General features: G+C 46.1%; 1 protein-coding gene across 4 annotated transcripts in view; it reads left to right on the top strand.

The window, feature by feature from the left end:
• LOC141065423 (uncharacterized) overlaps nucleotides 1-24,548 on the top strand; it is a 171,089-nt gene extending 146,541 nt beyond the window's left edge. For 3 of the 4 annotated variants that reach the window (XM_073557912.1, XM_073557914.1, XM_073557913.1), the window contains exons 3-7: nucleotides 785-961; nucleotides 19,642-19,833; nucleotides 19,933-20,097; nucleotides 20,771-20,894; nucleotides 21,357-24,548. In XM_073557912.1, coding sequence (XP_073414013.1) covers nucleotides 785-961; nucleotides 19,642-19,833; nucleotides 19,933-20,097; nucleotides 20,771-20,894; nucleotides 21,357-23,104 — 2,406 coding nt within the window. In that variant the 3' untranslated portion in view covers nucleotides 23,105-24,548. The remainder of the gene's footprint in view (nucleotides 1-784; nucleotides 962-19,641; nucleotides 19,834-19,932; nucleotides 20,098-20,770; nucleotides 20,895-21,356) is intronic. The other variant, XM_073557915.1, reaches the window with a different exon arrangement.
• Nucleotides 24,549-26,973: the final 2,425 nt, after the last annotated feature.

Raw genomic sequence — 26,973 nt, 5'->3', positions numbered from 1 at the left:
TGAAAGTCCTTTGTAAGCGGAGTTTGTCATGCGCAGTGGCTCCCCCATACCAGACTATCAGAGAGGAACAAATCACAGATCTGATGACAGCATTAAAGAATAAGATCAGCAGATTCTTAGACAAACTATATCTTTTCAGCTGACGCAGGAAGAACATCCTCTGTTGTGCTTTTCTTATAACAGCATCCACGTTTTTCCCCCATTTAAGATCATGAGAGATAACACCAAGGAATTTGGTCTCTGTGACCCTAAGAACCACTTCGTCATGGATGTAGATTGGAAGTATCTCATGTTGATCTTTCCTAAAATCCACAACCATCTCAGCAGTTTTTTTAGTGTTGAGTACAAGATTATTGGCTTTACACCAGTCACATATTCTTTCCACCTCACTCCGATACAAGTGTTCAGCATTTCCCCTGATGAGACCAATCAGTGTCATATCATCGGCAAATTTCAAGATTTTTACTGCGTCTGCTGAAGAGATGCAATCATTCGTATAGAGAGAAAACAGTAACGGGGACAAAACACACCCCTGAGGTGCCCCGATGTTTGTGACCAAGGTGTCCGAAGTGAATGGTCCAACTTTTACACTCTGTATCCTGGCTGTCAGGAAGTTATAAATCCACAAGCATAAGTTGAGAGGGACTCCAAGAGCTACCATCTTCTTATGAAGTAAATTCAGATCAATGGTATTGAACGCTGAGCTAAAGTCCATGAAAAGAATCCGGACATAAGACATATTCCTTATGTGTAATATTCATCAGCATCATCTCTCCTTATACAGGATTACACAATAGAGAAGAAGACATCAGGTGACTGTGTGACTCCCATCATCCATCTCCATGTATCCGGAGGAGGGAGCAGTAATGAGAGCCCCATCACAGAAGCCCCACACTCCCCGATGCCTGAGAAGAAGATCCTAGATCTCACCACCGAGATCACAGAGCTGCTGACTGGAGAGGTGACTGCTGGGAGATTATACAGTGTACACTGGAGGATTCTGGGTGATGAGAGGAGACTGCTGGGAGATTATACAGTATACACTGGAGGATTCTGGGTGATGAGAGGAGACTGCTGGGAGATTATACAGTGTACACTGGGGGATTCTGGGTGATGAGAGGAGACTGCTGGGAGATTATGCAGTGTACACTGGGGGATTCTGGGTGATGAGAGGAGACTGCTGGGAGATTATACAGTGTACACTGGAGGATTCTGGGTGATGAGAGGAGACTGCTGGGAGATTATACAGTATACACTGGGGGATTCTGGGTGATGAGAGGAGACTGCTGGGAGATTATACAGTGTACACTGGAGGATTCTGGGTGATGAGAGGAGACTGCTGGGAAATTATACAGTGTACACTGGGGGATTCTGGGTGATGAGAGGAGACTGCTGGGAGATTATACAGTGTACACTGGAGGATTCTGGGTGATGAGAGGAGAGGAGACTGCTGGGAGATTATACAGTGTACACTGGAGGATTCTGGGTGATGAGAGGAGACTGCTGGGAGATTATACAGTGTACACTGGAGGATTCTGGGTGATGAGAGGAGACTGCTGGGAGATTATACAGTATACACTGGAGGATTCTGGGTGATGAGAGGAGACTGCTGGGAAATTATACAGTGTACACTGGAGGATTCTGGGTGATGAGAGGAGACTGGTGGGAGATTATACAGTATACACTGGAGGATTCTGGGTGAGGAGAGGAGACTGCTGGGAGATTATACAGTGTACACTGGAGGATTCTGGGTGATGAGAGGAGACTGCTGGGAGATTATACAGTGTACACTGGAGGATTCTGGGTGATGAGAGGAGACTGCTGGGAGATTATACAGTATACACTGGAGGATTCTGGGTGATGAGAGGAGACTGCTGGGAGATTATACAGTATACACTGGAGGATTCTGGGTGATGAGAGGAGACTGCTGGGAAATTATACAGTGTACACTGGAGGATTCTGGGTGATGAGAGGAGACTGCTGGGAGATTATACAGTATACACTGGGGGATTCTGGGTGATGAGAGGAGACTGCTGGGAGATTATACAGTATACACTGGAGGATTCTGGGTGAGGAGAGGAGACTGCTGGGAGATAATACAGAATACACTGGAAGATTCTGGGTGAGGAGAGGAGACTGCTGGGAGATTATACAGAATACACTGGAGGATTCTGGGTGATGAGAGGAGACTGCTGGGAGATTATACAGTATACACAGGAGGATTCTGGGTGAGGAGAGGAGACTGCTGGGAGATTATACAGAATACACTGGAAGATTCTGGGTGAGGAGAGGAGACTGCTGGGAGATTATACAGAATACACTGGAGGATTCTGGGTGAGGAGAGGAGACTGCTGGGAGATTATACAATATACACTGGAGGATTCTGGGTGAGGAGAGGAGACTGCTGGGAGATTATACAGAATACACTGGAAGATTCTGGGTGAGGAGAGGAGACTGCTGGGAGATTATACAGTGTACACTGGAGGATTCTGGGTGATGAGAGGAGACTGCAGGGAGATTATACAGTATACACTGGAGGATTCTGGGTGATGAGAGGAGACTGCAGGGAGATTATACAGTGTACACTGGAGGATTCTGGGTGAGGAGAGGAGACTGCTGGGAGATTATACAGAATACACTGGAAGATTCTGGGTGAGGAGAGGAGACTGCTGGGAGATTATACAGTATACACTGGAGGATTCTGGGTGATGAGAGGAGACTGCAGGGAGATTATACAGTATACACTGGAGGATTCTGGGTGAGGAGAGGAGACTGCTGGGAGATTATACAGTATACACTGGAAGATTCTGGGTGAGGAGAGGAGACTGCTGGGAGATTATACAGTATACACTGGAGGATTCTGGGTGAGGAGAGGAGACTGCTGGGAGATTATACAGAATACACTGGAAGATTCTGGGTGAGGAGAGGAGACTGCAGGGAGATTATACAGTATACACTGGAGGATTCTGGGTGATGAGAGGAGACTGCAGGGAGATTATACAGTGTACACTGGAGGATTCTGGGTGAGGAGAGGAGACTGCTGGGAGATTATACAGAATACACTGGAGGATTCTGGGTGATAAGAGGAGACTGCAGGGAGATTATACAGTGTACACTGGAGGATTCTGGGTGAGGAGAGGAGACTGCTGGGAGATTATACAGAATACACTGGAAGATTCTGGGTGAGGAGAGGAGACTGCTGGGAGATTATACAGTATACACTGGAGGATTCTGGGTGATGAGAGGAGACTGCAGGGAGATTATACAGTATACACTGGAGGATTCTGGGTGAGGAGAGGAGACTGCTGGGAGATTATACAGTATACACTGGAAGATTCTGGGTGAGGAGAGGAGACTGCTGGGAGATTATAAAGTGTACACTGGAGGATTCTGGGTGATGAGAGGAGACTGCAGGGAGATTATACAGTATACACTGGAGGATTCTGGGTGATGAGAGGAGACTGCTGGGAGATTATACAGTATACACTGGAGGATTCTGGGTGATGAGAGGAGACTGCTGGGAGATTATACAGTATACACTGGAGGATTCTGGATGAAGAGAGGAGACTGCTGGGAGATTATACAGTATACACTGGGGGATTCTGGGTGATGAGAGGAGACTGCTGGGAGATTATGCAGTATACACTGGAGGATTCTGGGTGATGAGAGGAGACTGCTGGGAGATTATTCAGTATACACTGGAGGATTCTGGGTGATGAGAGGAGACTGCTGGGAGATTATACAGTATACACTGGAGGATTCTGGGTGAGGAGAGGAGGCTGCTGGGAAATTATACAGTATACACTGGAGGATTCTGGGTGATGAGAGGAGACTGCTGGGAGATTATACAGTATACACTGGAGGATTCTTGGTGATGAGAGGAGACTGCTGGGAGATTATACAGTATACACTGGAGGATTCTGGGGGATGAGAGGAGACTGCTGGGAGATTATGCAGTGTACACTGGGGGATTCTGGGTGATGAGAGGAGACTGCTGGGAGATTATACAGTATACACTGGAGGATTCTTGGTGATGAGAGGAGACTGCTGGGAGATTATACAGTATACACTGGAGGATTCTGGGGGATGAGAGGAGACTGCTGGGAGATTATGCAGTGTACACTGGGGGATTCTGGGTGATGAGAGGAGACTGCTGGGAGATTATACAGTGTACACTGGAGGATTCTGGGTGATGAGAGGAGACTGCTGGGAAATTGTACAGTATACACTGGAGGATTCTTGGTGATGAGAGGAGACTGCTGGGAGATTATACAGTATACACTGGAGGATTCTGGGGGATGAGAGGAGACTGCTGGGAGATTATGCAGTGTACACTGGGGGATTCTGGGTGATGAGAGGAGACTGCTGGGAGATTATACAGTATACACTGGAGGCTTCTGGGGGATGAGAGGAGACTGCTGGGAAATTGTACAGTATACACTGGAGGATTCTTGGTGATGAGAGGAGACTGCTGGGAGATTATACAGTATACACTGGAGGATTCTGGGGGATGAGAGGAGACTGCTGGGAGCTTATGCAGTGTACACTGGGGGATTCTGGGTGATGAGAGGAGACTGCTGGGACATTATACAGTATACACTGGAGGCTTCTGGGGGATGAGAGGAGACTGCTGGGAGATTATACAGTGTACACTGGAGGATTCTGGGTGATGAGAGGAGACTGCTGGGAGATTATACAGTATACACTGGAGGATTCTGGGGGATGAGAGGAGACTGCTGGGAGATTATACAGTGTACACTGGAGGATTCTGGGTGATGAGAGGAGACTGCTGGGAGATTATACAGTATACACTGGAGGATTCTGGGTGATGAGAGGAGACTGCTGGGAGATTATACAGTATACACTGGAGGATTCTGGGGGATGAGAGGAGACTGCTGGGAGATTATACAGTATACACTGGAGGATTCTGGGTGATGAGAGGAGACTGCTGGGAGATTATACAGTATACACTGGAGGATTCTGGGTGATGAGAGGAGACTGCTGGGAGATTATACAGTATACACTGGAGGATTCTGAGTGATGAGAGGAGACTGCTGGGAGATTATACAGTATACACTGGAGGATTCTGGGTGATGAGAGGAGACTGCTGGGAGATTATACAGTATACACTGGAGGATTCTGGGTGATGAGAGGAGACTGCTGGGAGATTATACAGTATACACTGGAGGATTCTGAGTAATGAGAGGAGACTGCTGGGAGATTATACAGTATACACTGGAGGATTCTGGGTGATGAGAGGAGACTGCTGGGGGATTATACAGTGTACACTGGAGGATTCTGGGTGATGAGAGGAGACTGCTGGGAGATTATACAGTATACACTGGAGGATTCTGAGTGATGAGAGGAGACTGCTGGGAGATTATACAGTATACACTGGAGGATTCTGGGTGATGAGAGGAGACTGCTGGGAGATTATACAGTATACACTGGAGGATTCTGAGTGATGAGAGGAGACTGCTGGGAGATTATACAGTATACACTGGAGGATTCTGAGTGATGAGAGGAGACTGCTGGGAGATTATACAGTATACACTGGGGGATTCTGGGTGATGAGAGGAGACTGCTGGGAGATTATACAGTATACACTGGAGGATTCTGGGTGATGAGAGGAGACTGCTGGGAGATTATACAGTATACACTGGAGGATTCTGGGTGATGAGAGGAGACTGCAGGGAGATTATACAGTATACACTGGAGGATTCTGGGTGATGAGAGGAGACTGCTGGGAGATTATACAGTATACACTGGAGGATTCTGGGTGATGAGAGGAGACTGCTGGGAGATTATACAGTATACACTGGGGGATTCTGGGTGATGAGAGGAGACTGCTGGGAGATTATACAGTATACACTGGAGGATTCTGGGTGATGAGAGGAGACTGCTGGGAGATTATACAGTGTACACTGGAAGATTCTGGGTGATGAGAGGAGACTGCTGGGAGATTATACAGTATACACTGGAGGATTCTGGGTGATGAGAGTTGACTGCTGGGAGATTATACAGTGTACACTGGAAGATTCTGGGTGATGAGAGGAGACTGCTGGGAGATTATACAGTATACACTGGAGGATTCTGGGTGATGAGAGGAGACTGCTGGGAGATTATACAGTATACACTGGAGGATTCTGGGTGATGGGAGGAGACTGCTGGGAGATTATACAGTATACACTGGAGGATTCTGAGGGATGAGAGGAGACTGCTGGGAGATTATACAGTATACACTGGAGGATTCTGGGTGAGGAGAGGAGACTGCTGGGAGATTATACAGTATACACTGGAGGATTCTGGGTGATGAGAGGAGACTGCTGGGAGATTATACAGTATACACTGGAGGATTCTGGGTGAAGAGAGGAGACTGCTGGGAGATTATACAGTGTACACTGGAGGCTTCTGGGTGACGGGAGGAGACTGCTGGGAAATTATACAGTATACACTGGAGGATTCTGGGTGATGAGAGGAGACTGCTGGGGGATTATACAGTATACACTGGGGGATTCTGGGTGATGAGAGGAGACTGCTGGGGGATTATACAGTATACACTGGAGGATTCTGGGTGATTAGAGGAGACTGCTGGGAGATTATACAGTATACACTGGAGGATTCTGGGTGATGAGAGGAGACTGCTGGGAGATTATACAGTATACACTGGAGGATTCTGGGTGAGGATAGGAGACTGCTGGGAGATTATACAGTATACACTGGAGGATTCTGGGTGATGAGAGGAGACTGCTGGGAGATTATACAGTATACACTGGAGGATTCTGGGTGAGGAGAGGAGACTGCTGGGAGATTATACAGTATACACTGGAGGATTCTGGGTGAAGAGAGGAGACTGCTGGGAGATTATACAGTGTACACTGGAGGCTTCTGGGTGACGGGAGGAGACTGCTGGGAAATTATACAGTATACACTGGAGGATTCTGGGTGATGAGAGGAGACTGCTGGGGGATTATACAGTATACACTGGGGGATTCTGGGTGATGAGAGGAGACTGCTGGGGGATTATACAGTATACACTGGAGGATTCTGGGTGATTAGAGGAGACTGCTGGGAGATTATACAGTATACACTGGAGGATTCTGGGTGATGAGAGGAGACTGCTGGGAGATTATACAGTATACACTGGAGGATTCTGGGTGATGAGAGGAGACTGCTGGGAGATTATACAGTATACACTGGAGGATTCTGGGTGATGAGAGGAGACTGCTGGGAGATTATACAGTATACACTGGAGGATTCTGGGTGATGAGAGGAGACTGCTGGGAGATTATACAGTATACACTGGAGGATTCTGGGTGATGAGAGGAGACTGCTGGGAGATTATACAGTATACACTGGAGGATTCTGGGTGATTAGAGGAGACTGCTGGGAGATTATACAGTGTACACTGGAGGATTCTGGGTGAGGAGAGGAGACTGCTGGGAGATTATACAGCATACACTGGAGGATTCTGAGTGATGAGAGGAGACTGCTGGGAGATTATACAGTATACACTGGAGGATTCTGGGTGAGGAGAGGAGACTGCTGGGAGATTATACAGTATACACTGGGGGATTCTGGGTGATGGGAGGAGACTGCTGGGAGATTATACAGTATACACTGGAGGATTCTGGGTGATGAGAGGAGACTGCTGGGAGATTATACAGTATACACTGGGGGATTCTGGGTGATGGGAGGAGACTGCTGGGAGATTATACAGTATACACTGGAGGATTCTGGGTGATGAGAGGAGACTGCTGGGAGATTATACAGTGTACACTGGAGGATTCTGGGTGATGAGAGGAGACTGCTGGGAGATTATACAGTGTACACTGGAGGATTCTGGGTGATGAGAGGAGACTGCTGGGAGATTATACAGTATACACTGGAGGATTCTGGGTGATGAGAGGAGACTGCTGGGAGATTATACAGTGTACACTGGAGGATTCTGGGTGATGAGAGGAGACTGCTGGGAGATTATACAGTATACACTGGAGGATTCTGTGTGATGAGAGGAGCCTGCTGGGAGATTATACAGTATACACTGGAGGATTCTGGGTGATTAGAGGAGACTGCTGGGAGATTATACAGTATACACTGGAGGATTCTGGGTGATGAGCGGAGACTGCTGGGAGATTATACAGTGTACACTGGAGGATTCTGGGTGATGAGAGGAGACTGCTGGGAGATTATACAGTATACACTGGAGGATTCTGGGTGATGAGAGGAGACTGCTGGGAGATTATACAGTATACACTGGAGGATTCTGGGTGATTAGAGGAGACTGCTGGGAGATTATACAGTGTACACTGGAGGATTCTGGGTGATGAGCGGAGACTGCTGGGAGATTATACAGTATACACTGGAGGATTCTGGGTGATGAGCGGAGACTGCTGGGAGATTATACAGTATACATTGGAGGATTCTGGGTGATGAGAGGAGACTGCTGGGAGATTATACAGTATACACTGGAGGATTCTGGGTGATGAGAGGAGACTGCTGGGAGATTATACAGTATACACTGGAGGATTCTGGGTGATGAGAGGAGACTGCTGGGAGATTATACAGTGTACACTGGGGGATTCTGGGTGATGAGAGGAGACTGCTGGGAGATTATACAGTGTACACTGGAGGATTCTGGGTGATGAGAGGAGACTGCTGGGAGATTATACAGTGTACACTGGAGGATTCTGGGTGATGAGAGGAGACTGCTGGGAGATTATACAGTATACACTGGGGGATTCTGGGTGATGAGAGGAGACTGCTGGGAGAATATACAGTATACACTGGAGGATTCTGGGTTATGAGAGGAGACTGCTGGGAGATTATACAGTATACACTGGAGGATTCTGGGTGATGAGAGGAGACTGCTGGGAGATTATACAGTATACACTGGAGGATTCTGGGTGATGAGAGGAGACTGCTGGGAGATTATACAGTATACACTGGAGGATTCTGGGTGATGAGAGGAGACTGCTGGGAGATTATACAGTATACACTGGAGGATTCTGGGTGATGAGAGGAGACTGCTGGGAGATTATACAGTATACACTGGAGGATTCTGGGTGATGAGAGGAGACTGCTGGGAGATTATACAGTATACACTGGAGGATTCTGGGTTATGAGAGGAGACTGCTGGGAGATTATACAGTATACACTGGAGGATTCTGGGTTATGAGAGGAGACTGCTGGGAGATTATACAGTATACACTGGAGGATTCTGGGTGATGATAGGAGACTGCTGGGAGATTATACAGTGTACACTGGAGGATTCTGGGTAATGAGAGGAGACTGCTGGGAGATTATACAGTATACACTGGAGGATTCTGAGTGATGAGAGGAGACTGCTGGAAGAGTATACAGTATACACTGGAGGATTCTGGGTAATGAGAGGAGACTGCTGGGAGATTATACAGTGTACACTGGAGGATTCTGGGTGATGAGAGGAGACTGCTGGGAGATTATACAGTATACACTGGAGGATTCTGGGTTATGAGAGGAGACTGCTGGGAGATTATACAGTATACACTGGAGGATTCTGGGTGATGAGAGGAGACTGCTGGGAGATTATACAGTATACACTGGAGGATTCTGGGTGATGAGAGGAGACTGCTGGGAAATTATGCAGTATACACTGGAGGATTCTGGGTGATGAAAGGAGACTGCTGGGAGATTATTCAGTATACACTGGAGGATTCTGGGTGATGAGAGGAGACTGCTGGGAGATTATACAGTATACACTGGAGGATTCTGGGTGATGAGAGGAGACTGCTGGGAGATTATACAGTGTACACTGGGGGATTCTGGGTGATGAGAGGAGACTGCTGGGAGATTATACAGTATACACTGGAGGATTCTGGGTGATGAGAGGAGACTTCTGGGAGATTATACAGTGTACACTGGGGGATTCTGGGTGATGAGAGGAGACTGCTGGGAGATTATACAGTATATACTGGGGGATTCTGGGTGATGAGAGGAGACTGCTGGGAGATTATACAGTATATACTGGGGGATTCTGGGTGATGAGAGGAGACTGCTGGGAGATTATACAGTATACACTGGAGGATTCTGGGTGATGAGAGGAGACTGCTGGGAGATTATACAGTGTACACTGGTGGATTCTGGGTGATGAGAGGAGACTGCTGGGAGATTATACAGTGTACACTGGTGGATTCTGGGTGATGAGAGGAGACTGCTGGGAGATTATACAGTATACACTGGAGGATTCTGGGTGACGAGAGGAGACTGCTGGGAGATTATACAGTGTACACTGGTGGATTCTGGGTGATGAGAGGAGAGTGCTCGGAGATTATACAGTATACACTGGAGGATTCTGGGTGATAAAAGGAGACTGCTGGGAGATTATACAGTATACACTGGTGGATTCTGGGTGATGAGAGGAGACTGCTGGGAGATTATACAGTGTACACTGGAGGATTCTGAGTGATGACAGGAGACTGCTGGGAGATTATACAGTATACACTGGGGGATTCTGGGTGATGAGAGGAGACTGCTGGGAGATTATACAGTATACACTGGAGGATTCTGGGTGATGAGAGGAGACTGCTGGGAAATTATACAGTATACACTGGAGGATTCTGGGTGATGAGAGGAGACTGCTGGGAGATTATACAGTATACACTGGAGGATTCTGGGTGATGAGAGGAGACTGCTGGGAGATTATACAGTATACACTGGAGGATTCTGGGTGATGAAAGGAGACTGCTGGGAGATTATTCAGTATACACTGGAGGATTCTGGGTGATGAGAGGAGACTGCTGGGAGATTATACAGTGTACACTGGAGGATTCTGGGTGATGAGAGGAGACTGCTGGGAGATTATACAGTATACACTGGAGGATTCTGGGTGATGAAAGGAGACTGCTGCGAGATTATACAGTGTACACTGGAGGATTCTGGGTGAGGAGAGGAGACTGCTGGGAGATTATACAGTATACACTGGAGGATTCTGGGTGATGAGAGGACACTGCTGGGAGATTATACAGTATACACTGGAGGATTCTGGGTGATGAAAGGAGACTGCTGGGAGATTATACAGTATACACTGGAGGATTCTGGGTGATGAAAGGAGACTGCTGGGAGATTATACAGTGTACACTGGAGGATTCTGGGTGAGGAGAGGAGACTGCTGGGAGATTATACAGTATACACTGGAGGATTCTGGGTGATGAGAGGAGAGGAGACTGCTGGGAGATTATACAGTATACACTGGAGGATTCTGGGTGATGAGAGGAGACTGCTGGGAGATTATACAGTGTACACTGGAGGAATCTGGGTGAGGAGAGGAGACTGCTGGGAGATTATACAGTATACACTGGAGGATTCTCAGTGAGGAGAGGAGACTGCTGGGAGATTATACAGTGTACACTGGAGGAATCTGGGTGAGGAGAGGAGACTGCTGGGAGATTATACAGTATACACTGGAGGATTCTCGGTGAGGAGAGGAGACTGCTGGGAGATTATACAGTGTACACTGGAGGATTCTGGGTGATGAGAGGAGACTGCTGGGAGATTATACAGTATACACTGGAGGATTCTGGGTGATTAGAGGAGACAGCTGGGAGATTATACAGTATACACTGGGGGATTCTGGGTGATTAGAGGAGACTGCTGGGAGATTATACAGTGTACACTGGAGGATTCTGGGTGATGAGAGGAGACTGCTGGGAGATTATACAGTATACACTGGGGGATTCTGGGTGATGAGAGGAGACTGCTGGGAGATTATACAGTATACACTGGAGGATTCTGGGTGATGAGAGGAGACTTCTGGGAGATTATACAGTATACACTGGAGGATTCTGGGTGATGAGAGGAAAGGAGACTGCTGGGAGATTATACAGTGTACACTGGAGGAATCTGGGTGAGGAGAGGAGACTGCTGGGAGATTATACAGTATACACTGGAGGATTCTGGGTGATGAGAGGAGAGGAGACTGCTGGGAGATTATACAGTGTACACTGGAGGAATCTGGGTGATGAGAGGAGACTGCTAGGAGATTATACAGTATACACTGGAGGATTCTGGGTGATGAGAGGAGAGGAGACTGCTGGGAGATTATACAGTGTACATTGGAGGATTCTGGGTGAGGAGCGGAGACTGCTGGGAGATTATACAGTATACACTGGAGGATACTGGGTGATGAGAGGAGAGGAGACTGTTGGGAGATTGTACTGTATACACTGGAGGATTCTGGGTGATGAGAGGACACTGCTGGGAGATTATACAGTATACACTGGAGGATTCTGGGTGATGAAAGGAGACTGCTGGGAGATTATACAGTGTACACTGGAGGATTCTGGGTGAGGAGAGGAGACTGCTGGGAGATTATACAGTATACACTGGAGGATTCTGGGTGAGGAGAGGAGACTGCTGGGAGATTATACAGTGTACACTGGAGGATTCTGGGTGATGAGAGGAGACTGCTGGGAGATTATACAGTGTACACTGGAGGAATCTGGGTGAGGAGAGGAGACTGCTGGGAGATTATACAGTATACACTGGAGGATTCTCGGTGAGGAGAGGAGACTGCTGGGAGATTATACAGTGTACACTGGAGGATTCTGGGTGATGAGAGGAGACTGCTGGGAGATTATACAGTATACACTGGAGGATTCTCGGTGAGGAGAGGAGACTGCTGGGAGATTATACAGTGTACACTGGAGGATTCTGGGTGATGAGAGGAGACTGCTGGGAGATTATACAGTATACACTGGAGGATTCTGGGTGATGAGAGGAGACTGCTGGGAGATTATACAGTGTACACTGGAGGAATCTGGGTGAGGAGAGGAGACTGCTGGGAGATTATACAGTATACACTGGAGGATTCTCGGTGAGGAGAGGAGACTGCTGGGAGATTATACAGTGTACACTGGAGGAATCTGGGTGATGAGAGGAGACTGCTGGGAGATTATACAGTATACACTGGAGGATTCTGGGTGATGAGAGGAGACTGCTGGGAGATTATGCAGTATACACTGGAGGATTCTAGGTGATGAGAGGAGAGGAGACTGCTGGGAGATTATACAGTGTACACTGGAGGATTCTGGGTGAGGAGAGGAGACTGCTGGCAGATTATACAGTATACACTGGAGGATTCTGGGTGATGATAGGAGAGGAGACTGCTGGGAGATTATACAGTGTACACTGGAGGATTCTGGGTGAAGAGAGGAGACTGCTGGGAGATTATACAGTATACACTGGAGGATTCTGGGTGATGAGAGGAGAGGAGACTGTTGGGAGATTATACTGTATACACTGGAGGATTCTGGGTGATGAGAGGACACTGCTGGGAGATTATACAGTATACACTGGAGGATTCTGGGTGATGAGAGGAGACTGCTGGGAGATTATACAGTGTACACTGGAGGATTCTGGGTGAGGAGAGTAGACTGCTGGGAGATTATACAGTATACACTGGAGGATTCTGGGTGAGGAGAGGAGACTGCTGGGAGATTATATAGTATACACTTTAGGATTCTGGGTGATGAGAGGAGACTACTCGGAGATTATACAGTATACACTGGAGGCTTCTGGGTGATGAGAGGAGACTGCTGGGAGATTTTACAGTATACACTGGAGGATTCTGGGTGATGAGAGGAGAGGAGACTGCTGGGAGATTATACAGTGTACACTGGAGGAATCTGGGTGAGGAGAGGAGACTGCTAGGAGATTATACAGTATACACTGGAGGATTCTGGGTGATGAGAGGAGAGGAGACTGCTGGGAGATTATACAGTGTACACTGGAGGAATCTGGGTGATGAGAGGAGACTGCTGGGAGATTATACAGTATACTCTGGAGGATTCTGGGTGATGAGAGGAGACTGCTGGGAGATTATACAGTATACACTGGAGGATTCTGGGTGATGAGAGGAGAGGAGACTACTGGGAGATTATACAGTGTACACTGGAGGATTCTGGGTGAGGAGAGGAGACTGCTGGGAGATTATACAGTGTACACTGGAGGATTCTGGGTGATGAGAGGAGAGGAGACTGCTGGGAGATTATACAGTGTACACTGGAGGATTCTGGGTGAAGAGAGGAGACTGCTGGGAGATTATACAGTATACACTGGAGGATACTGGGTGATGAGAGGAGAGGAGACTGTTGGGAGATTATACTGTATACACTGGAGGATTCTGGGTGATGAGAGGACACTGCTGGGAGATTATACAGTATACACTGGAGGATTCTGGGTGATGAGAGGAGACTGCTGGGAGATTATACAGTGTACACTGGAGGATTCTGGGTGAGGAGAGGAGACTGCTGGGAGATTATACAGTATACACTGGAGGATTCTGGGTGATGAGAGGAGACTGCTGGGAGATTATACAGTATACACTGGAGGCTTCTGGGTGATGAGAGGAGACTACTGGGAGATTATACAGTGTACACTGGAGGATTCTGGGTGATGAGAGGAGACTGCTGGGAGATTATACAGTATACACTGGAGGATTCTGGGTGATGAGAGGAGACTGCTGGGAGATTATACAGTATACACTGGAGGATTCTGGGTGATGAGAGGAGACTGCTGGGAGATTATACAGTATACACTGGAGGATTCTGGGTGATGAGGAGAGGAGACTGCTGGGAGATTATACAGTATACACTGGAGGATTCTGGGTGATGAGAGGAGACTGCTGGGAGATTATACAGTATACACTGGGGGATTCTGGGTGAGGAGAGGAGACTGCTGGGAGATTATACAGTATACACTGGAGGATTCTGGGTGATGAGAGGAGACTGCTGGGAGATTATACAGTATACACTGGAGGATTCTGGGTGAGGAGAGGAGACTGCTGGGAGATTATACAGTGTACACTGGAGGATTCTGGGTGATGAGAGGAGACTGCTGGGAGATTATACAGTATACAATGGAGGATTCTGGGTGAGGAGAGGAGACTGCTGGGAGATTATACAGTGTACACTGGAGGATTCTGGGTGAGGAGAGGAGACTGCTGGGAGATTATACAGTGTACACTGGAGGATTCTGGGTGATGAGAGGAGAGGAGGCTGCTGGGAGATTATACAGTATACACTGGAGGATTCTGGGTGAGGAGAGGAGGCTGCTGGGAGATTATACAGTATACAGTGGAGGATTCTGGGTGATGAGAGGAGGCTGCTGGGAGATTATACAGTATACACTGGAGGATTCTGGGTGAGGAGAGGAGACTGCTTGGAGATTACACGGTATACATTGGAGGATTCTGGGTGAGGAGAGGAGACTGCTGGGAGATTATACAGTGTACACTGGAGGATTCTGTGGGATGAGAGGAGACTGCTGGGAGATTATACAGTGTACACTGGAGGATTCTGGGTGGTGATAGTATACAGTTAGGTCCACAATTATTTGGACACTGACACAAGTTTTGGCATTTTAGCTGTTTATATAACTATGTTGAATGTGTTTTGGTAATCAATGTGGGATAACAGTGCCGACTCTCAGCTTTAATTAGAGGCGATTCACATCCTAATTGGATGAAGCGTTTAGGTATTACAGCTCTTTAATATGTAGTTCCCTCTTTTTCAAGGAACCAAAAGTAACTGTACAGTTATCTTGAAATCTTTTTAAAGGGCTGCATATGCTTTTCCCCCATTAGTCCATCATCAATTAAGCAAGTAAATTGGAGCTGATTCCAGGTGTGGTATTTGCATTTGGAAGTTGTTGCTGTGAACCCTCTACATGCGGACAAAGGAGCTCTCAATGGGAGAGAAACAGACTATCATTAGGCTGAAAAAAAAAAAAAATCCAAAGAGAGACCAGAAATGTTAGGAGCGGCCAAATCAACAGTTTTGTTCATTGTGAAAAAAAGAGAGCACTGATGAGTTTAGTAAAACGAAAAAAGTGGTTTGGTACCGTGTTAGCCAGTAGAAAATAAATTTATAAAGTGCTCTCAGTGAGAGAAGCAAAATAGGAATCTTGTGGGTGTGATACCTTTTAATGGCTAATAAATAATAGTAAATGATGTTACCAAGCAAGCTTTCAGGACTGCTTACGTCCCTTCATCAGGCTGATATAGCAAAATATTTGAAGAAACCTTATTTATTTACAGTATAATGCACATGCTGGTGTGATACATGGACTTTTCTATAAACAAATACTGAGCTAGAAGAGAGAATCCTTAATTAGGTGAGATAAGATAAGTGGTGTGAAAGTTCTGTGAGATCAGAGGGATATTTGGAGGAAATAGCCCAGATGTGGTAATGGGCCATAAATCCTCCTGACAAAGTGAGTCCTGTGTGAATAGAATCAAAGATTGTAATGAATTTGTGTTCCCACACCCTGCGATGTGTCTGTGATTTAAAATTTGCCTTTTAAAATGACAACTTTCATATTGTCTATGTTGTGTCATGGACCACAGAAATGTTTGGCCACGGTAGATGGTTTTTTTGGTCTGTAATTGTATGACGATGAGACCTCATTCTTGGTCTCAGTCTCTGTCCTGTTCCTCCAACATAGAGGCCACCCACAGGACATATAGTGCATAGAATTAAATACACCACATTGGAAGAGGAACATGTGAATGTCCCGGGGATCTTATAGTCCTGCTGTGTGTTGGGGATTTGGATTTTGTCTTTAGTCTCTATATGAATGCAGGTTTTGCCTCTTCTCCCATTGCAAGGCTATGTTCCTCTTGGTGAATCTGAGGGCATTGAACTTCGGATAATGATGTTTCTTAGATTGGGAGGTTGTCTGTAACATAGCAAGGGGGGGTCTTTGAATAGTATTTTTAACCGGTCATCCTTATGTAGGATATGGTGAAGTTTCTTAGCCATTTTTCTCAGTATTTCTAGCTGTGGGTTGTAGGTCACTACCAGAGGTACACGATGATTTTCCTCTTTTTTTCTGTATTGAAGTACTTGACTTCTAGGGATCCTTGTGGCCCTAACGATCTGATCATCAATGGAGGTGGGATGGTAACCTTGATTTAAAAATGACATATTAAACTGGGTTAGGTGTTCATCCATGTCCTTAGGACTGGAACAGATACGGTTATACCTGAGGGCCTGGCTGTAGACAATGGACTTTTTAATGTGTTTAGGATGGAAGCTGTCCCATTTGAGGTATGTGGGACGACCTAGACTCCTCGGCACAGCCGGAGAGTTAACTAAGCCTAAAGCAAGAAAGGTGAAATCTAAACTGCCCCGGAGTAGAATCCCAAAGGAATAGACAGCCCCCGAACATATATTGTCGGTGAGACAAGATGAGGCACAAACACAGGCAGAAAATAGACTGAGCAAATGATGGGGCCCAAACTGTCTAGATAGGATAGAACAGGAAAGACACTGTCTGCAATCACGCGAAAACCCTAAAAAATCCAACACGTCTGATGAACAAAAAACACTGAGGTCTCATGACCTCTCCCCCACTATATCAGCATTCTGGTGTGAACTGGCAACAAAGCAAAAGAGACTAATATAACAGGGATGTGAACAAACTGACACAAGCTGTAACATATGGAGCAGGGTCCAGCACTGCCCCAGCAGGGAGCACACTGAACCCTGACAGCAAAGCAGAAAAGGCAAAACTAAATCAGATGCAAAGGATTAACAAATGAACAACTTAACTGAAAAATGCAGGATCAGGCAGGAGACAGCAATCCTCAAAATACACAGGAAGAAACCAAATCACCAGCAGCAACTGAGGAAAGCTTGTTCACTTAAATACTCTGTCAGTAACCCCTGACTTCCAATTATCATATTCTATCAAGCCAGCCAGCTCCACTACCCACAGTAACCACCAGAGGGAGCCCCGACTCAGAAGTCGGATCAAGAGAGTTCACAACATTCTCCTATATTGCACATCATGGAGGCCTCTCCTGTATTACACGGGACGGAGGCCTCTCCTATATTACACAGGACGGAGGCCTCTCCTATATTACACAGGACGGAGGCCTCTCCTATATTACGCAGGACGGAGGCCTCTCCTATATTACGCAGGACGGAGGCCTCTCCTATATTACACAGGATGGAGGCCTCTCCTATATTACACAGGATGGAGGCCTCTCCTATATTACACAGGATGGAGGCCTCTCCTATATTACACAGGATGGAGGCCTCTCCTATATTACACAGGATGGAGGCCTCTCCTATATTACACAGGATGGAGGCCTCTCCTATATTACACAGGATGGAGGCCTCTCCTATATTACACAGGATGGAGGCCTCTCCTATATTACACAGGATGGAGGCCTCTCCTATATTACACAGGATGGAGGCCTCTCCTATATTACACAGGATGGAGGCCTCTCCTATATTACACAGGATGGAGGCCTCTCCTATATTACACAGGATTCAGGCCTCTCCTATATTACACGGGATGGAGGCCTCTCCTATATTACACGGGATGGAGGCCTCTCCTATATTACACAGGATGGAGGCCTCTCTTATAGTACATAGGATGGAGGCCTCTCCTGTATTACATGGGATGGAGGCTTCTCCTGTATTACACGGGATGGAGACCTCTCCTATATTACACAGGATGGAGGCCTCTCCTGTATTACACGGGATAGAGGCCTCTCCTGTATTACACGGGATGGGGGCCTCTCCTATATTACATGGGATGGAGGCCTCTCCTATATTACACGGGATGGAGGCCTCTCCTATATTACACGGGATGGAGGCCTCTCCTATATTACACGGGATGGAGGCCTCTCCTATATTACACGGGATGGAGGCCTCTCCTATATTACACAGGATGGAGGTCTCTCCTATATTACACAGGATGGAGGTCTCTCCTATATTACACAGGATGGAGGTCTCTCCTATATTACACAGGATGGAGGCCTCTCCTATATTACACAGGATGGAGGCCTCTCTATTACATGGGACGGAGGCCTCTCATATGAGGAGAGGTAGGAAAACTTGGGCTTGTTTAGCTTAGAAAACAGACCTCTCAGAGGAGATCTCATTTACATGTATAGTATATGTGTGGTCAGTACAGAGGACGGCACATGACTTATTCCATCCATAGACCATACTAAGGACCAGGGGGCAATCATGACGGGGGGGGAAGAAAGGCGATTCCGGCAGCTTAATAGGAAAGGGTTCTTTACAGTTAGAGCAGCCGACCACAAGAGGTAGTAATGGCCGACACTATAACTGCTCTTATACAAGGACCGGATGATTCCGCCATACACAGAACACTGTGGGTTATAGATAATTACTGACAATATGTACAAATGGTGGAGAAAGGGAGAACCTGGTGGACCGGGGCTTATGCAACAGCAGGAGAAATGGATTCACAGTCTGTGCTGCTTCTTTCCTGGACAGGTTGATTCCACGGAAGTGTGATTGACTTGGAGTTACATTGTTAAGGGTTTGCTTTATTTTTTTCAGCAGTGTAGTCAAGAAGAACTTTTTCTTTTATAATAAAGTTGATTTGTCCAGTTACTTTTGAGCCCCTGAAATGAGGAGGATTTGTAGAAAGATGGCTGCAATCCCCGAACGTTTCACGGGAGATTTTTGTTCCTCCCCTGTAATTAACCCTGACAATCTCCGCTTCTTCAGTTTCATCTCAGTTGTTTCATTTTACATCCAAACTATCGACCTGCAGAGCTGAAATCACGAGGACTCGTCCCTGGCCAATGATTTCTGCACCTAACTGTCTGTCTGTCAGGTTCCTGTCAGGTGTCAGGATGCCGCTGTCTATTTCTCCATGGAGGAGTGGGAGTACATGGAAGGACAGAAGGATCAGGACCAGGACGTCAGGAGGAAAAATGACCCAACGAGGATCGACCAGGACAAAAGCAACATGACGGCAAGAGTATTACTCCTCGCCCTGGAGATGATGGACTTGTTAAAGGGAAAGGTGAGAGTCTCCCATGAGATCACTCTGATCTCTATTAATAGAACAGGACTGAAAAGATGGATAGAATCTGTGGTGATCGGCGTCTGTCACTGTACACAGGAGCACACGGTGGTGAAGAAGACGTCCGGGGACCGTGTGACCCCCTGTATGTCCGGAGGACGGAGCAAGATCCAGAGCCCCATCACAGAACCCCTGCACTGCCCGACACCAGAGAAGAAGGTCCTAGAACTGGCCAACAAGATCACCGAGCTGCTGACCGGAGAGGTGCCTGCTGGGAGACTGCACTGGGGGATTCTGGGAGAGGAGAGGAGACTTCTGGGAGACTACACTGGGGGATTCTGGGAGATGAGAGGAGAGGAGACTGCTGGGAGACTACACTGGGGGATTCTGGGAGAGGAGAGGAGACTGCTGGGAGACTGCACTGGTGGATTCTGGGAGATGAGAGGAGACTGCTGGGAGACTACACTGGGGGATTCTGGGTGATGAGAGGAGACTGCTGGGAGACTACACTGGGGGATTCTGGGTGATGGGAGGAGACTGCTGGGAGATTATACAGTATACACTGGAGGATTCTGGGTGATGAGAGGAGACTGCTGGGAGACTACACTGGGGGATTCTGGGTGATGAGAGGAGACTGCTGGGAGATTATACAGTATACACTGGAGGATTCTGGGTGATGAGAGGAGACTGCTGGGAGACTACACTGGGGGATTCTGGGTGATGAGAGGAGACTGCTGGGAGACTACACTGGGGGATTCTGGGTGATGGGAGGAGACTGCTGGGAGATTATACAGTATACACTGGAGGATTCTGGGTGATGAGAGGAGACTGCTGGGAGACTACACTGGGGGATTCTGGGTGATGAGAGGAGACTGCTGGGAGATTATACAGTATACACTGGAGGATTCTGGGTGATGTCTCTCTCGTTGGTTGTCAGGTTCCTCTCCGGTGTCAGGACGTCGCTCTCTATTTCTCCATGGAGGAGTGGGATTATGTAGAAGGACACTGGGATCAGTATAAGGACGTTGTGGTGGAGGAGCTCCGGCCTCTTGTATCACCAGGTAAGAGGAGACCTCAGTCATTTCTGTGGTCGCACTGGCAGATATAATATAACCTCACTACTGTCCCAGGCCGTACATACTCGTGTCTGCATTTGCCAGTTAGTAAAATTATTTGGTTGGAACATGAATTCGCCGGTGTCTGAGTGTACACTGATGATCATGGAAACAGGCGGTTTTCTTTGGGATGTGGTCTGGAAGTCCAGCGCTCTTCTTTGTGCTGCCTCTCGAGATTGATGAGAACATCTCAGGCACAATTACTGGGGAAGCTAAAACCATTGGAGAATCCCAAATTCTGCATCTTCTGTTCCCCTGGTGATCGGGGGATTTGCCCCTAGTGTTCATTGGGGTCCATAGCATTTCTTCTAGAGCCTTCCCTCTGGATCAGAGGTGGGATATGGATGGACATTTACATTTAAAGTTGGGATTTGAAAAAATAATGAAATCTATTTTTATTTCTAACAGAAAATGCAAGTGATCGTCCTGGAGGAAATGTGATGTTATCTCTAGAATATGTTAAAGAAGAAGATATCATGTGTCAGTCCTCAGGAGAAAACCTCATTACCCTTAATGTACATCGAGAACATCTTGTTAAATGTAAGAGAAGTCACACAAGAGAGAAGCCGTATTCATGTTCAGAATGTGGTAAATGTTTTTCACAAAAATCCAACCTTGTTAGACATGAGAGAATTCACACAGGAGAGAAGCCGTACTCATGTTCAGAATGTGGAAAATGTTTTTCACTCAAAGTTATTCTTATTAATCATGAGAGAATTCACACAGGAGTGAAGCCTTTTTCATGTTCAGAATGTGGAAAAGGTTTTAATTGTAAATCAGATCTTGTTAACCATGAACGAATTCACACAGGAGAGAAGCCGTATTTATGTTCTGAATGTGGAAAATGTTTTACAAGCAAAAATCTTCTTACTACACATAAGAGAATTCACACTGTAGAGACACCGTTTTCTTGTTCAGAATGTGGAAAATGTTTTAAATATAAATCATGTCTTCATAAACATGAGAGAATTCACAAAGGAAAAATGCCGTTTTCATGTTCAGAATGTGGGAAATGTTTTATTTTAAAATCTTATCTTGTTGCACATCAGAGAGTTCACACAGGAGAGAAGCCGTATTCATGTTCAGTATGCCAGAAAAGTTTTACATATGAATCTAATCTTATTTCACATCAGAGAATTCACACAGGTGTAAAGCCGTATTCCTGTTCAGAATGTGGGAAATGTTTTTTACATAAATCAACTCTTAATAAGCATAAGAGTGTTCACACGGAAGATAAGCCATATTCATGTTCCGAATGTGGAAAGTGTTTTATTTTAAAATCTTATCTTGTTGCACATCAGAGAATTCACACTGGAGAGAAGCCGTATTCATGTTCGGTATGCCAGAAACGTTTTGCACATAAATCACATCTTAATATACATGAGAAAATTCACACAGGAGTAAAGCCGTATGCTTGTTCAGAATGTGGGAAATGTTTTCGAATGAAATCAGCTCTTAATACGCATAAAAGTGTTCACACAGGAGAGAAGCCGTATTCATGTTCAGAATGTGGGAAATGGTGTAATACAAAATCAAATGTTTTAGCTCATCAGTTAACTCACACAGGAGAGAAGCCATTCTCATGTTCAGAATGTGGGAAATGTTTTGCAGCTAAATCAAGTCTTACTGTACATGAGCGAATTCACACAGGAGAGAAGCCTTATACATGTTCTGTATGTCAGAAAGGTTTTATAAATAAATCAGGTCTTACTGTACATGAGAGAGGTCACACAAGAGAGAAGCCGTATTCATGTTCAGAATGTGGAAGTTTTTTTATGCATAGATCAAGTCTTATTACTCATGTGAAAATGCACACAGAAGAAAAGCCGTACTCATGCTTAGATTGTGGAAAATGTTTTAATACTGAAGCTCTGCTAAGTTCTCATCAAAGAGATCACACTGGAGAGAATCCAGTTACATGTAGCGAATGTGGGATCTCTTTTATATATGAATCAAGTCTTCTCAGACATAAGAACATTCATGTTCAGAGTGTGGAAAATGTTTCCTTAAAAGAATCCTTTCAGGTGAAACAGCAGAGAAGTTACACAGTAGAGAAGCCGTACTCATGCTCCGAATGCGGAAAAAGCTTTATTAGCAAAGACAAACTTCATAGTCATCAGAGAAGTCGCACACAGGGGGGGAGCTGTTTAATATGAAACATTGTTACAGATATTTACAACGTTTTTTTCCAGTTTTACACAGAGTATATAATTTTTTTTGTTTTGTTAGTTAAAATTGTTTTGCGTAGACATTAAAGGAGTTTTCCACGTCCTGCATCGGCGCCATTCCAGTGGTGTCTGCGCTCTCTCTCCTGTGATCAGGTGAGGTTATGTCACATGAGCTCTGCGCCCAATCAGCGCTGGCTTCACTGTCCCCGCCTTCGGACATTAGTAAATAACAGGAAGTGGTCGGCCAGCCGCTGCTCTCCCTTCCTGTTGATTTAGTGAGTGTCTAATAGAGGGCGTCCCCTCGGTAATATGCCGTCCCCCAGTATGTATCGGGAGCACTTTAGAACAGCTTGGCTTTCCATCAAAGGTTTCTCAAGTCTGCAGGCACTAAATGTAACGGGTCAATTTCCACATAAGACACAGAACATCAATGACATCTGGAATCTGAATTCCCTTATTAATGGTAACACCAGTTATGTTGTGTACTGTACAATGCAATTCATGTAACCTTAAATATGTGGGATGTACGAGCCGAAATCAGAGTATTGGAACATCTACAAACATTACCAGTAACAACAGGACACATTCGGGGGTAACCAGACATTTTTTGGAGACAGATAATGGGAACAGCCAAAGTCTCACATTCTTTGGAATTGAGAGAGTTAATCGTCCAGATAGAGGAGGAGACTGGTGGGAAAAGTGTTATTGAGGAAGGCGTCCGGGATTAGGCTGGAAACGAAGCACCCATAGGAATGACTTATAGAAATGACACTGTGTGTAATTACTGTGTTCTCTAATTAGGAGTTTGTGCGTGTTCCATATAGCTCTGTATTAATTGCATTTTGTTACATTTATTCTTATCATTTCTATGTCCACGTGGTTTTCCGTGGTTCTCATGATTGGTGGTTGGTTGCTTTAAATGGTATATCCCATGATTCCCTGATACACTTTGTGACTAAGGCTTCTTTTACACTTGCCGCTTTTTTTGCGGCCCGGTTTTGCAGGCCGTATCGCCGCATTTTTTGTGGTCTGCCGCAATAACGGACCGCAAAAAAGTTTGCGGAGCGCCGTTTTTCATTTTTCCAATACTATTTCCAAAACGGCGTTTCGCAAAACCAGAAGTGACAGTGCAAAAACGGAAGTTTGTCTGTATGCCATTTAGAAGTTCGAGCAAGCTCGATCTTTTATCATGGCCAGAAAAATGGCCCTCACGGCCGTATGGCACACAGCGCACCGTGGAATTTTTGCGAGCCGATTTTTGGCCCCATAGAAATCTATTGGGGCTGCAAAATTGGCCCGCAAAAGCATGGTAAGTGTAAAACCAGTCTATGGGCGGTCCGCCAGAAACGCGTCAGGGTGAGCCTTCCCACTCACCATTGTGGATATTAGAACAATATTGTAATCATTATAGAATAAAGCATTGAAGACTTTCTCCATGTCTGCTGCAATCTGTCTTCCTCTGTAATAAGCCGAGTGTCCGTCCTCCTGACGGCTCCGTGATTAGTTTCCGTGTGGCTCGTTCAGACGAGCGCTCTATAGGTACCGGTGCTGTTCCTGTGCAGCGTGAAGAGCCGGTGTGCCGGTGCACATGGCAGATTCTCCACATGAACCAATGGTGTGAGTCATAAACATTGTAGCGGGTGTTATACCGGTCACATTTCTGGACCAGACGTGTATGTATTGTGGAAAATCGGATTCATTGTGTCGTCTGTCTCCATTTTATGCTCTAAATCTATCACATAACATCTCTACACAGATCCCCCTACACATTCCAAGTGCCGGAGAAACTGAATCAGGGCCACACACCTAAACACCTCTACGTGTAAACCCCAGGAAACAGTTGCTTGGTTTTTGGAATAAAGCCTTCTCTGTTCCGGGGTGTCAATAACTCCCACCCACATTTCGTTAATGCGAGCCTGTCCTCAGGTTGTTAGATGCCTTTCAGGGCTGATCTACAGCATTCTATAATGCTTCCAACAGATATAGATGACAATACACCGTGTGAATACGTAATCGCCACCAGTGCCCACAGCGGGGGGATTGAAAATAAATAAGGTTCAATGCATAAAGAATGTATAGAACATATAGAGAAAAAAGTGCACCAAAAGAACCAGAAATCATGTGGTATTACAGGTAAGTACCATAATGTTGAAAAATTAATGTTGAGGTACAGGGCTGCCACTAGGCATTTCAGGGGCCCCATACTGGCAACATTTTCAGGGCCCCCTTGAGACTCCACCCCTCAAACTGTCCAAAGTCCCACCGCTCTCTCTTGGAAAAACTCCACTTCTCACCAATCACACATTAACAGTTCCCATCACCAGATCACAAAAATAGCCAGCAGCTTTTGTTTTGGCCAAAATATTTTTTTTAAGCCGCCACCACGACACAGTAGACTCTTTTGGCCGAGCTCTACTCTACAGTCATGGCCAAAAGTTTTGAGAATGCTACAAATATTAATTTTTACAAAGTCTACTGCTTCAGTTTTTCTAATGGCAATTTGCATATACTCCAGAATGTTATAAAGAGTGATCAGCTTAACAGCAATTACTTGCAAAGTCAATATTTGCCAAGAAAATGAACTTTAACCCCTTCCTGACATCAGATGTACTATCCCGTCCATGGGAGCCGGGCCCCTATGCCCATGGACGGGATAGTACGTCTAGCGCGATCAGCGGCGCCCACGTGGTGAGCGACGCTGATCGCGGCCGGGTGTCAGCTGATTATCACAGCTGACACCCGGCACTATGTGTCAGGGGCGGTCACGGACCGCCCCCGACACGTTAACCCCTTGCACACCGCGATCAAACACGATCGCGGTGTACCGGGAGTTAAAGGGAAGCATCGGCAGGGAGGGGGCTCCCTCCGTGCTTCCCTGAGCCCCCCACGGCAGCGCAATGTGCAGCGCTGCTGCGGGGGACTCCTTTCCTCCAGGCCCCCGGATCCAAGATGGCGACGGGGGCCTGGAGGAAGCTGGCTTCCTCAGTGCCTGCAAAGCGCAGGCATGAGGAAGCCTTGTGCACTGCCTGTGACAGATTGCTGATCTGTCACAGTGATCTGTGATGTGACAGATCAGCGATCTGTCACAGGACAGTGATGTCCCACCTGGGACTATGTAATAAAGTAAAAAAAAATTTAAAAAAAATGTAAAAACAATTTGAAAAAAATCGCCAAATTAGTAAAAAAAAAAAAAAATATTCCCCAATAAATTCATTTTTTGAAAATAAAAAAAAACCCAAAACAATAAAAGTACACATATTAGGTATCGCCGTGTCCGTAACGACCCGCCCTATAAAACTGTCCCATTAGTTAACCCCTTTAGCGAACCCCTTAAAAATAAAAATAAAAAACGAAGCAAAAAATAATGATTTATCATACCGCCAAACAAAAAGTGTAATAACGCGCGATCAAAAAGATGCATATAAATATCCATGGTACCGCTGAAAACGTCATCTTGTCCCGCAAAAAACGAGCCGCCACACAGCGTCATCAGCGAAAAAATAAAGTTATAGCTTGCAGAATAAAGCGATGCAAAAATAATTATTTTTTATATAAAATAGTTTTCATTGCATAAAACCGACAAAACATAAAAAAAAGACAAAGGTATCGCTGTAACCGTACTGACCCGAAGAATAAAACCGCTTTATCAATTTTACCGCACGCGGAACGGTGTAAACGCACTCCCCCAAAAGAAATTCATGAAACGCTGGTTTTTGTTCATTCTGCGTCCCAAAAATCGGAATAAAAAGCGATCAAAAAATGTCACGTGCCCGAAAATGGTACCAATAAAAACGTCAACTCGTCCCGCAAAAAATAAGACCTCACATGACTCGGTGGGTCAAAATATGGAAAAATTA

The sequence above is a fragment of the Dendrobates tinctorius genome, unplaced genomic scaffold (assembly GCF_039654945.1).
Source record: "Dendrobates tinctorius isolate UK_male_01 unplaced genomic scaffold, ASM3965494v1 ptg000251l, whole genome shotgun sequence".
NCBI classification, from domain to species: Eukaryota; Metazoa; Chordata; class Amphibia; order Anura; family Dendrobatidae; genus Dendrobates; species Dendrobates tinctorius.
This window is presented reverse-complemented; position numbering and strand designations above follow the sequence as displayed.